Source organism: Nyctereutes procyonoides, unplaced genomic scaffold (genome assembly GCF_905146905.1).
Source record: "Nyctereutes procyonoides isolate TBG_1078 unplaced genomic scaffold, NYPRO_anot_genome, whole genome shotgun sequence".
Taxonomy (NCBI): Eukaryota; Metazoa; Chordata; class Mammalia; order Carnivora; family Canidae; genus Nyctereutes; species Nyctereutes procyonoides.
The window spans coordinates 46,150,714-46,163,251 of record NW_026575049.1 but is presented as its reverse complement, the minus strand read 5'-3'; the positions used below and the strand labels follow the sequence as shown (position 1 = coordinate 46,163,251).

At 44.0% G+C, this 12,538-nt stretch overlaps 1 protein-coding gene across 4 annotated transcripts in view; it reads right to left on the bottom strand.

Annotated features, from left to right (window-relative positions):
• The window catches only part of LMAN2L (lectin, mannose binding 2 like), a 29,857-nt gene extending 19,364 nt beyond the window's left edge, over window positions 1-10,493 (bottom strand). The window contains exons 1-4 of one of the 4 annotated variants that reach the window (XM_055328513.1): window positions 10,236-10,493; window positions 8,910-9,028; window positions 5,771-5,888; window positions 4,903-4,985 (exon numbers count right to left, since the gene is read on the bottom strand). In XM_055328513.1, coding sequence (XP_055184488.1) covers window positions 4,903-4,985; window positions 5,771-5,888; window positions 8,910-9,028; window positions 10,236-10,473 — 558 coding nt within the window. In that variant the 5' untranslated portion in view covers window positions 10,474-10,493. Of the gene's footprint in view, window positions 1-4,902; window positions 4,986-5,770; window positions 5,889-8,377; window positions 8,464-8,909; window positions 9,029-10,235 lie in introns of those variants that run through there. The other 3 variants (XM_055328514.1, XM_055328515.1, XM_055328516.1) reach the window with 3 other exon arrangements.
• Between the last annotated feature and the right edge of the window lie 2,045 nt (window positions 10,494-12,538).

The following is a 12,538-nucleotide window of genomic DNA, read 5'->3' as shown; positions in this document are numbered from 1 at the left end:
CCTTTAAGATTTTATATATATATCATGTCATCTACATAATAGTTTTACTTCTTTCTTTACAATCTGGATTATTTTATTTCTTACCCAACTGCCCTGAAGAGAACCTCCAATACAATGTTGAATACAAGAAACAAGAACAGAGGGAATCCCTGGGTGGCGCAGTGGTTTGGCGCCTGCCTTTGGCCCAGGGCGCGATCCTGGAGACCCAGGATCGAATCCCACGTCAGGCTCCCAGTGCATGGAGCCTGCTTATCCCTCTGCCTGTGTCTCTGCCTCTCTCTCTCTCTCTCTGTGTGACTATCATAAATTTAAAAAAAAAAAAAAAAAAAAAGAAACAAGAACAGAGGTGTCTGGGTTACTCAGTCAGTTGAACATCTGACTCTTGGTTTCAGCTTGGGTCATGATCTCAGGGTCCTGGGATCAGGCCCCACGTCAGGCCCACACTCAGTTCATCTGCTTGGGATTCTCTCTCCCTCTGCTCCTCCCACTCATGCTCTTTGCTCTCTCTAAAATAAATGAATCTTAAAAAAAAAAAAAAAAGGAACAAGAACAGATCCTTGTCTTATTCCTGATCTTAGAGTAAAAGTATTCAGGCTTTCACAGTTAAGTATGATGTCAGCTGAGGGTTTTTCCATAGATGCCCTTTTATCAGGTTGAAGAAATTCCCTTCTAATCCTAATTTGTTGAGTGTTTTTATAATCCTAAAGATATTACATTTTGTCAAATACTTTTTTTACATCTAGTGATATCATCATATGGTCTTTGTCCATTTATTTATTTATTTATTTATTTATTTTTTATTTTTTTATTTATTATTTATAAGATTTTTATTTATTCATGAGAGACACAGAGAGAGAGAGAGACAGAGACATAGGCTGAGGGAGAAGCAAGCTCCCTATCCCGGTTGGGCAGACACTCAACCGCTGAGCCACTCAGGTGTCCCTTTTTATGAATTTTTGAGGGATGCCTGGGTGGCTCAGTGGTTGGGAGTCTGCCTTTGGCTTGGGTCATAATCCCAGGGTCCTCAGATCGAGTCCCACATCGGGCTCCTCGCCGGGAGCCTATTTCTCCCTCTGCCTATCTCTCTCTCTCTCTCTCTGTGTGTCTCTCATGAATAAATAAAATCTTAAAAAAAAAAAAAAGTAGTTTTGAGAACTGGTATTAACTCTACTTTCTGTTTGATAGAATCAACCAGTGAAGCCATCTGGAGATCCAGGCTTTTCTTTGTGAGTCACTTTTTATTACTAATTCAATCTCTTTACCAGTTATGGATCTATCCAGATTTCCTATTTCTCCCACTATCATTTTAATAACCACTTGTGATCTGGCAACCTCACTATGGCACAGGTACTCCCAAATAGTGAAAATCTTGACTCACTCACCTAAAACACAATTTCTATATTGCTGACAGGGAAACTGAGGTTATGTTACTTTTAACAATCTGTCCTGATTTTTTTTTAATTTTTTTAAATTTATTTATGATAGTCACAGAGAGAGAGAGAGAGAGAGGCAGAGACACAGGCAGAGGGAGAAGCAGGCTCCATGCACCGGGAGCCCGATGTGGGATTCGATCCCGGGTCTCCAGGATCGCGCCCTGGGCCAAAGGCAGGCGCCAAACCGCTGCGCCACCCATGGATCCCTCTGTCCTGATTTTAGAGAGTCAAGCCTAAACTGAACTCCCTCACTCCCTTTTCAAATGCCTTACTGCTTGCTAGTATTTTCCCAGTATTTCTTCATGAACAAATGTGGTAGCAAGTTAAGCTGAGCAACAAGGTCATGTGCTCTGGTGACAACGAAACAGGAAACCAGAAACATTTTTACCACTATCTTGAGAGATTTGATGAATTGCTCCACCCCTGTCCTGCCAGCAGCTTGTCCTCCTCATCCAGCCAGCACATATTCTATGTGACATTTACAAGTTTTCAAAAGGTACCATATTTGTCACCCTCTTCTTATGTACTCAAAAATAATAAAGCAAAATAATGAGATTGCAGGCTAGAATCAAACCCTCTACCTGTGTGTCACTGATATATTTTTTAACCTTTCTGCACTTCAGTTTCTTAGCCATAAACGTAGAGATAATAATATCTACCCCCAAAGAGTTGTTATATGTAAATAATACACATACAAGCGTTTGAAACAATGCCAGGCATCTTTATGTATGATATCAAAATAAACTATGCCGCCACCAAAACACACTTGATTTTACCCTCTAAAATAGTTCCAAGTTGTTGGAATGTAGAAAGGAGTATATTTCCTATACTCTCTGTAATGAATATAAGGTTTAAGAACTGAAATTATGTAGGAGATGACATGAGAATAATAAACGTCTCCATTCTCAAGGAAATCAATCTGGCAAAAGAAACAGTGGATGGGAGGAGATAGAGCATCATAATTAAGAGTACAGTCTCTGGAATCTGGTAAAGTCTACCTTTTATTGGCTGTTACCTTGAACAAGACACGTCTCCAAGTTTCTGTACCCATTAGTAAATGGGAAAAAATAATATTAACTATAAAGAGTTTTGATGAGGATTAAACATTATCTATAAAGTACCTGGCACAGAGTAGCTACCGAATAAACAGAAACCACTTTTGTTAGTTTTCTTAAATTTCATTTTAATAAACAAATAGGTTTAACAAGTAAATAATTAATAAGGAAACAAGCTCATGTTGGTCCAGGAGTTCCCAATCCTGGCTACATATGTGACTCACCTGGAGAACTTTGAAAAAGTAAGGTTGCCTACACTACAACTAAGACAAACAGATTTATACTCTCTGAGGCTGGGGCCTGGAAATCAGTATTTTTATTTCATTTTTTAATAGATTTTGTTTATTTATTTCAGAGAGAGAGTGTGTGCACATGAGACACGGAGAGTGACAGAGGGAGTGGAAGAGAGAAGTTTCCAGTAGACTCGATGCTGAGCACCGAGCCCAATGCAGGACTTGATCCCATGACTCTGAGATTATAACCTGAGCCAAAATCAAGAGTCTGATGCTTACCCAAATGAGCCACCCAGGTGCCCCTGGACATCAGTATTTTTAAAGGCACTCTAGGCAATTCTAATGTATAGCTGGGAATAAGAACCATAATAACTAGCCAGAAAAGAAGTCTTGATTTTTACCAACTGAAACTAATTTTATCAACATCTATGCTTCTTACAAAATAAGCCCATCAGATCTGCCCTCTTAAATGAGAACTATTATTATCTGAGGGTGAAATGGAAGCTAACAGAATCTGAACAATTTATTTTTGGAAGAAGCAGAGAACCAGATTTAAAAGTCCAGTCAAGCCCTAAAGCCCATACCTCTTACTCAGATGCATCTCTAACCATCCTCAGCATGACTGCAAACCTAGTCATAACATTCTCCTTATTAAAATTCTTTATAGCACTTACCCCTTAGAATAAAGCCCAGACTCCTTAACAGGAACACCTCACTTCAGAATCTGGCCCCACAGTGTGCATGGTGAGGATGAGTCACATACATTCGGTTGGCTCTGGTGCTGATCCAAAAAAGTCAAATCACCAACCACCCAAGGAGACACTACTCAAACTCAGGTGCCGGTCAACTTGCCCAACAGGGAACAGTGTTAATACTAAAGAATGAGAACAGTGGTCTCCTGAAATTGTGCAACAAGGCAAGACTGCTGGCTGTTTTTCTTTCTAGTCTCATCTCTCTCTGACCTCGTTTTCCCCCTCACACTCACTGTCCCTTCTCTCACTTTATCACCTTAACACATGCTTTTTCCTCTGCACAGGACACTGGTTCCTAATTCTGCAGACTTCAATGTAAATGTTACTTTCTAGAGGAAGTCTCCCCACCACCACCACTACCACACTGTCTGGCTCCAGGTGAGACATGCCTCTGGGTCTCCTACAGCACCCCACAGTTCCATCAGCACTCTCATGCCTCAGTACTACTGAGTGCAAGGACCATGCTGGGCTTGCTCACTAACTCTCAGCACCGAGAAAGTGCCTGCTGATAGTGAAGAGGAGCCCAGAGGCAACAGGGAGAAGCTACTCTGTAACTGTCTCACAACTCAGGTCTCCCATTCCACTTCCATATGGTGAACTCTGTGGGCAAGCTAAAAACTGTTGAATCTGGATTGCATATGTGATGATGTGTTCTTCCAATTTTTTAAATAAGCATGAGATTTTTCAGAAAAAGCTTTTAGGGGAAAATGAGTTGTATCTCCATCCTTAATCCTGCCTTTTTTCCTAACGATTACTTAGCTACAGGATACCTATCAACAACCTGTCATAATCATTTTCCCACCATCTGATGACAGGGCCATTAGGCAAAGAGAGTACAAACCTGTTGGCAGTATAAGAAAGTACTAAAGAACCCTAGGGTCAACTAACAAAAAGCAAGAAGCTTCTCCCAACAGCCAGATAATCAGAATGCAACGAAATGCTGGCACTCTGTCAATTTCCTTTTACAACCTTTCCTCCAGGAGAACAGAATTGCTCTTCAGGTCTAAAAACAGGAAGAAGAAAAGGATGCTCGAAAGAGTGAAAGAGCTGCAGAAGAGAGCACAGTGGTGATCTATTAAGTCAGGGGAGCTGAGTTATATAAATTCAGCTTGCTCTGGTGCAGGCCTAGGAGCCAAATCACCAATCGGCCAAGCATGCTCAATTCCAGCAGCTACCTATTGTGCACAAGAGAACACTGTTAACACTCAAGAGAAAGTCCCCAGTCATGACAGCCATTCCCAAAGGACTGTGCACCATAAACAGTTCTCTCTAGAAAACTCTGACAAGGACATTCACTTTTCAAGTTCAACAGATGAAGGAATTAGAACCAAACCCCTCACTTTCTATCCCCTGTTCCCTCATGAATATTGCTGAGGCAAAGGACTATGATGTCAGTGCAGCTGACCTAAGCTCTGACACTTGCCATTACCTCTTGCTGCTTCTCCTCATTGGGGTACGTGTCTACAAATACTCCCAGCCCCACAAATTTGTCCATGTTTCCAAACACAGGCCCTAGAGAGAGAGAACAGATGATGAACAATGAAATAAAGCCAAGAGTTGATAAAGGAATAACATATCACTATGATGGAGGAAAAAGTAAAATTCAAATGACTCCCAGGCCTCTCTTTAAGATGAGAAAACGTATGTAAAAGCACCCAGCAAAATGCATGGCCTGTAATAAGCACCCAATAAAATCTGTAGCTGTTTGTTATTGAAGGCAGGGGAAGAGAGAAGGCCACTGCAATGTTGTTTAGCACTACAACTGCTCCCTGGTCCAAACCGGTTGCTAAGGTGCCCCTAAAGAATTCTGGTTCACAAACACTTGGTGACAACTATGCTCCTGAGAGAGAGCTGAATTCCCAAGTTCCACTTCTCATTGCAAAAGAGATCAGGTCAAATCAGGTTGAGTTTGCCATGTCCTTGGAGCAATTGCTCCCACACAACTCCTAACTCAAGGAGTTCTGAGACCATTCATGCACATGCTAGGAAGAAGTCAGCTCACCCAATCATCAGTACTGGGGAGAGCCAGTGCTTTCACCCAGCCAACAGGCCACGTGGACTCAAAAGGAATCCGGAAGGAACTCATAAGCAAGATACCGCCCCAGGATGAGTCAGGTTCAGCTGCTTTACCAGGACTCGGACCCCATTCTAGAGACTAGACAGGCTGGCCTTCATCTGCAGACATCAAGGTAATGGGAAAACTGCTGGCACTGTGGGGATGTATGCTTCTCAAAAAGAGGGCACATGAGAAAGCAAACCTGTTTCACCCCACACAAGAGCACCCAGAGCCCCAATACCTGGCTGCATCCGATCCTTTGTGTACCAGATTGCCAAGCCATCCCCATGCAGATTCTTCTTCCCTTGTCCATGGATTTTGAAGTGCACCTGCAACTCCCAGTCCCTCAGGAAACATGGCTAGAGTGAAAAAGACACTGGAATCAATGAACAGCATGAAATCTGAAACCCCGCAAGCCCTTGCCAGCAGTCTACAGATTTGGGAAACATAAATGCAGGTAACATGAGGCAAAGGGTTGAAACTAAATCTACGACTTGCTAAGTGTTTGCGTCATAAAATTAAACAGGTTGAGCCATTCAACTGCATATGATATTTGTATGAAAAGTGAGTAAGCCGGGATCCCTGGGTGGCTCAGCAGTTGAGCGGCTGCCTTCGGCTCAGGGCGTGACCCCAGAGTCTCAGGATCAAGTCCTACATCAGGCTCCCTGCGTGGAGCCTGCTTCTCCTTCTGCCTATGTCTCTGCCTCTCTCTCTCTCCCTCTGTGTCTCTCGTGAATAAATAAATAACACCTTAAAAAAAGGGGGGGGGGGGAATAAGCCTTCCAATTATCTTCAATATCTTTCTTTCCCAGCAGAAACAGGATAGTACTCCAAAGTTGAAAAAGACAAGAGACTGCTCAGTTAGATTACTATGATCTTACAGCAAAGCACCTCAGCCTATAGAAAACAAGTGGCTGAGTTAGCACTTCAGATCATCCCTCTGACAGAAAGATTCTAAAAAGCCTGGATTTTAAGAAAGGTCAAAGCCTCATTCATTACAAAAGAATTTTAAAAAGAAAAAGCTAAGTCATTATGCAAAGGTTTCCAGGAATAATTAGCAGTTATGTAAACAACTCTAATTAGCTAGACTTGGCCGTATGCCAAGCTGAGGGGCAAGCCAGAAATCCCCAAGAAGTTGAAAGTTATAGTCCCCCAAAACCTCACGCCCATGGCCAAAAAGCATAAACCTACCAAAGGAGAACACCATCACCCCCATCACAGGGACAGCCTTGTTGGAAAACCGTTAAGGAGACGGGTACTAATCAGACTCCTGTGTTTGTTCTTTGGGTTTTTTTCCCTTTAATTGTGTATCAAAAGCTTGGAAAAATGGAGAAGGAGGTAACTGGATGGCTAAGTGTTCCAATTAGGTGAACAATTTCAAGGAGAAAGCAGAGTAGGTATCTGGCTTAGAGAAGCTCCTGATTAAAGGTCCCTATGAATAAAGAAAAGAATGAGGAGCAGATAGGCCAGCAGGGGTTCAGCCAGAATCTTCAAAGAGATTGTTCCGGCTCTTGAGCAAGGCTCTTGAGCAACATATCGCTAGGTCATTTGTAGTTTTCATTTTTAATTTCTGGGAAATCTTCCATTTAGGAACACATAGTCAAATGAAAGGGGCAAGGTTACTTCTGAATTCACCAAAGAACCCTGCAATTTCTGATAGCTTACCCTACCTTGAGCCCAGTCCCTTTGCTGTCCTTCTGGGTTCTTCTTTTTCTACTGTTTCACTTAGATATCAGGACAAGACTGGGAATGCTGCCTCACAGCCGGTGGGTAGGTATTATTTCCCCTGGGATGAGGCCAGGGCCAGAGAGGTTCACACTGAGCCAAGAGGTGTCTGTCACTTATCCTCAGCCTCCTCTTAACACAATGCCATATGCTTTTGCTCAGGGCTACGTCTCACAGAGCTTCTGAGGCTTGGCTGTACATCACATTCACCTAAAGAGCTTTTAAATATCCCAGTGGCCACAGGCATCAACTCCAACGGACAGCCAAATTTGAGAACCATTGTTCAAACAAATACATTCTATTCGAATAACTCAGAAACTCCAAAGCTCATTCTGATATAGTCAGAAACAACAGCAACAAAAATACAGTATCAAAGAATCTGAAAAAGGGCAAAATAACTAGATCCTAAAACTAGAACTATTGCCAAAAGAGTTATGTAAAGGCAGCTAGCAAGACAATAGCAAAGCATCTAGCCTCGGACATAATCATTAGGTAACCAGAGACCCCCATCAATGAAACTTATAATAGATGCATAACATAACAATGCATATTTCTGTAATCATTCTAACTTTCCGAAGCATTTTCATTCCTATTGTCTTGTTTTCACAATAACCCTAGTGGGCACGTAGAAGGTATTACGAAGTTTCATTTAGCAGATGGAGAAACTAAACAATGAGAGAATTAAGTAACAGTGAGGGCTCACAGTGGGTCTGTGATACAGCTGAATCTGGAAGCCAAGTCTGTCCACTACTAGCCCTTTGCCTCTCCTACCAGAACACACCTCCCTGTACTCCGTCCAAGAATGAGTTCAACACTACAATCTGGGTTAAGAGGCCAGCTTGTACAAATAGCTCATGTAGAAACTTCTCTTATTCCTCTGCTCTGTTAGAATTCTCTGCCACATAAAACGAACAGAGAAAAGAAATCGTTCTCTTTGCTGAGATTCATTTATCTATGACCGATGATCAAAACCATGAAAAAGTAAGTTCTTAGCTTACAAGAACCCAAGAGAAAGTATTAAAGGATGCCAAGGTCATTCCCAAAAGTAAAGTGGTCGTAAAAGATTTAGAAAGAGCCCTGGAAACAAAAAAAAAAAAAAAAAAAAAAAAAAGCATCATCTTACACATGTACAAAATCACAGTGCAGCCACACCAGGAATACTGCATTCACTTCACTTCTTGCCGCCATACCTCAAGGAAGACAATGTAGCTGGAAGAGGTCCAGAGAAGGACAAATAAAATGACCAAGGGGCTCAAAGTGGCTTTTACATGAAAATAAAGTTTAAAATCTGACTCTTCAAAGTGAAATAACAAGAGCGGATACTGGGATGAAGTTTAGGATGAATTTAAAAGAGCAGACTTCAACTTTACAAAGTAATTAAGTATGAGTTAAGCTGTTAACCTCCAAGAAGTAATACTATCAGGTCAATCAGGAATTAAAGACATTTCAGGAAACACAATCAAAATGGCTTATTTGCTATAATTGGAGCAATCGAGAGCATTTCCCTACATATCTGATTTCATTATGAAGGTCATTATATTCTCTGAAATGACAATTCTTGATATCCACAGAAAATGAAGTACTGGGGATAAACAGTAAAATTAAGTCAATATGACTTTCTGGGTCACCAACACAGGAGGAGGAAAGATTCTTACCACCCGGTTCCAGAGGGCACCCTGTTTACTTTGCATATCTGGGGTAAGGCGGATATACTGGGTCATCACCATGGCATTGCCCATCAGATTCCATAGTGAGGAACTGCCTGTGCCCACACCTACGGGGAGGAAGTAGATCAGTTCATACTCTTCCACACCAACCCATTCAGAAACCACCACGGACCCTCCGCAAGCTGGAGCCATTATCTTTTTCTCCCTTTCATAACACTCTGTATCCTACCTGCAGTCATTCATAAATCTCAAATCCTTACCATCTTGACAGCTTACTTTCCCAAAGCCCTCTTCAGGTGAAGACCCCCTAGCACATCAGAGCTATCACTTTACCCATGGCACAACCATAGCTCAGATCCATTCCTCCCGTTTTATATGTAAATTTTAGCAGCATAAATGAAAAAATTTCCCCAGTTCTACCAAAACCAGCTTGACTCTCAGGCCTCTGGGGTTTAATCACATTCTTTCTTTAAACAATTCAAATGTGAAGGTACTTCTCCCAGGACCTCAAGCTACAAGCCCCTTGAAAGTGAGAACTTTGTGTCTGTATAATGCCCAGTAATAGCAGAGACAGCACAGGTGGAGAAGCACGGGATGCATCCACTGAGTAAATAAATCATCACCCTTAGCAGCCGTGCATACCCTTTTGCACTTGGAGCTTCTGTCTGCTGTCCCACACTCCAGTGGGGAAACAGACTTGTGTGAGTTAAGCCATCTGCACTGACGTGGTCCTCTCTGTAGCGAACTACATAAATTTTCTGGTTGATAAGCGGCACCTAAGAGCCTGTGAATCCTAAACAGAGCAAAGCGAACCAGCCTCTTTCATCACTAGGGCTCCTGGACTGGAGAACAGGTGTTTCAACTGGCAACGGAATTTTATTTTCCTTCTCAGTCCGGCCAAGTTCTACCCGGTTCTGCCTCCTGCTTCATTTCTTGCACATCCACAGCTCCATGGGAGACGGGGTCTTTATGCTAGTGGCCTTCAACGACTCCCCACCACCTGCAGTTCTACCCCTTCCCGCTTCAGTCCTCCCGTCCGTCCAACCCCGAGCTCCCTTTTGTCCAGGCCTGGCGCTAGTGGCAGCCGAGCCCGGCTTCGACCTGCTAGAAACTTCCAAAACGAGGGGCGGAGGAGCGCTGACCCGTGCCCTTCGGACCCGTGGCTCCCAAGCGCGGCGGGAGTCCCCGCGGGCCCCCACCCGCCGCCGGCAGCTTCCTTGGGGCCACGAAGCCGTTCGCCACCCTGGTCTCTACGGCTGGGCTCAGGTCCCGAAGCCCTCCCCGTGCACGACCACCTCGCCCCGGGCGCCTCACCCTGATAGGGCTTCGACAGCGAGTGCTCCCGTTTCAAGTACTCGAACGTCTGACCCGCCCCGACTGGCCGTGGCCCCTGCCCAGACCCCAACAAAAGGAGAAGGAACAACATCCTGGACCCATTCCGAGCCGACAAACGCCGCCGCCACCGCTGCCACCACCCCGAGGGTCGCAGAGCCGCCGCCATCTTTCCCACCGCCTTCCCTTCATTAAAGGCCCGCCCCGTCGCCCAAGCCATTAGCCCAGGGAACCATCTGCCCGGGATCCCATTGGCTGTCCGCGAGGCCCCGCCCCCGCAGGTGAGCCTCTCACCGATTGGCTGGCTTGGGGATCAGTTGCCTTGCCAACCCGCGAAAGGGGCGTGGCCTCGTGCCTGGCCTCCCTTATTTGCATTTGCCCTGCGCTCCTCTAGGCCTGCTGGGATACGTAGTGATTTCCACTTTGTGTTCTAGAGTAAAATTAAAGAGATAAAGTGTTTCTCCCAATTTCACGCCAACGATCTGTCCTCTCTGCCATAGTACCTTCTACATCGGATGTAGAACTGCGCGGAGGGGTAGACAATCCACAAGGACTGTAGCCGATGTTCAGGAAAATAACCACATCTGTAAAAGGCTTGAACACAACAGAGAACTTGACCTGAGGACATTTATAGAAACTCCACTCACCGACGCCCGAAGACTTGTTTTCTTTAAGTGCAAAAGAGACATTTACCGAGATCGCCAGAGCGGGACGAACAAAAAAAACGACACCACCTCCACACAGTTAGGAGAAAGGAAAGCACACAAAGGATGTTCTCCTAGCATCACGGAGAATTACACTACAAACTGACAACCGAGAGATTTCTGGGAAATTACCAAATATTTGGAAATAACCCATAAAGGAATAGGAACTGCTTAAGGACTACAGTGAGTCTTCTAAAAAATGGAAACTGGGTGGGTGCCTGGGTGGCTCAGCAGGTTGCAGGTTAAGTGTCTGCCTTCAGCTCAGGTCATGATCCCAGTGTCTTGGATAGGACCCCGCATCCAGCTCCCCGCTCAGCTTCTCCCTCTGGCTCCGCCCTCCCCCCCCCCCTTGTGCTCTCTCTCTCTCTCTCTCCCCCTCTCTCAAATAAAGAAATAAAATCTTTAAAAAGAAAAGGAGCAGGATTAAAAATCCTTTCCCTGGATGGCACAGTAGTACCCTCAGGACCTGAAACCAAAAGAGTGAGAGTCATCTCAGCTTCCCATCTTTTCCTCACCAGTTCCATCACCCAATCAATAAATAATCAAGTCCTGATGATTTTATTCCTAATCATTCCTCAATGCTCTCACATTCTTTCCATCCCTTGCTTTGTCTTTCTCCCAAACCACAACACATGTTCCAGCTGTTATTCTCCTCACCATCATCCGTACAGCCACCCAAGTGATCCAAACCACCTACCCATGCCACTTCCTGAGTGTCAGGGGTAAATGAGTTGATACTGGTAAAGCTCTTAGAATAGTAATTGGTGTGTAATAAGCACGATATCATCATCATTATTAACCAAGCCCTCGATGGTTCCCATCACCTGTAAGGAAGAGATTCAAGCCCCTCAACTCGGCAAACAAAGCCCTCTGCCAGCTGGCCCTGGCCCTTCTCTGGCTTTATTGCCCACAGCTTTCTTTCCCCATCTATATGCTCCAGTCTTCCCTCTTCCCCTCTTCTTTTCCCCAGTCCACTTCCTCCAGGACGCCTTCCCTGACTTCCTCAGGCAGTGGCAGTTGCCCCAGTCTAAGCTCTTATTGTTCCCCAAGCATATTTCTTACTCTCACTGAGTCTGTGTCTCTGTCTTCCCAAAAGACTTAACCAAATTTAATTATCTTTCCTGAACAGAAATATATCTAATAAGAGAAATATAAATATATTTAATAAGCCTGTTTTATAGGGGGGTCAACATTTTAAAATGAAAACCGTCAGGGTGCTTGGGTGGTTTATTCGGTTGAGCATCTGCCTTCGGCAGCTCTGGTTGTAATCCCCCGGGGTCCTGAGATCAAGCCCTGAGTTGGGCTCCCTGCTTCTCCCTCTCCCTCTGTGCTCCAGCTCTCTCTCAATTCCTGTCTCTCTCAAGTAAATAAATAAAATCTTGAAAAAATAAATAAAAATAAAATGAAAACTGTCATAACCATCAGGGCACCTGGCTGGCTCAGTCAGTGCAACAATGGGACTCTGAATCTCAGGGTTGCGAGTTCAAGCCCTACATTGGACATAGAGATTACTTAAAGATAAAATCTAAAAATATTTTTAAAATAAAAAAAAAAACTATCACAACCACTGATCCATTTACA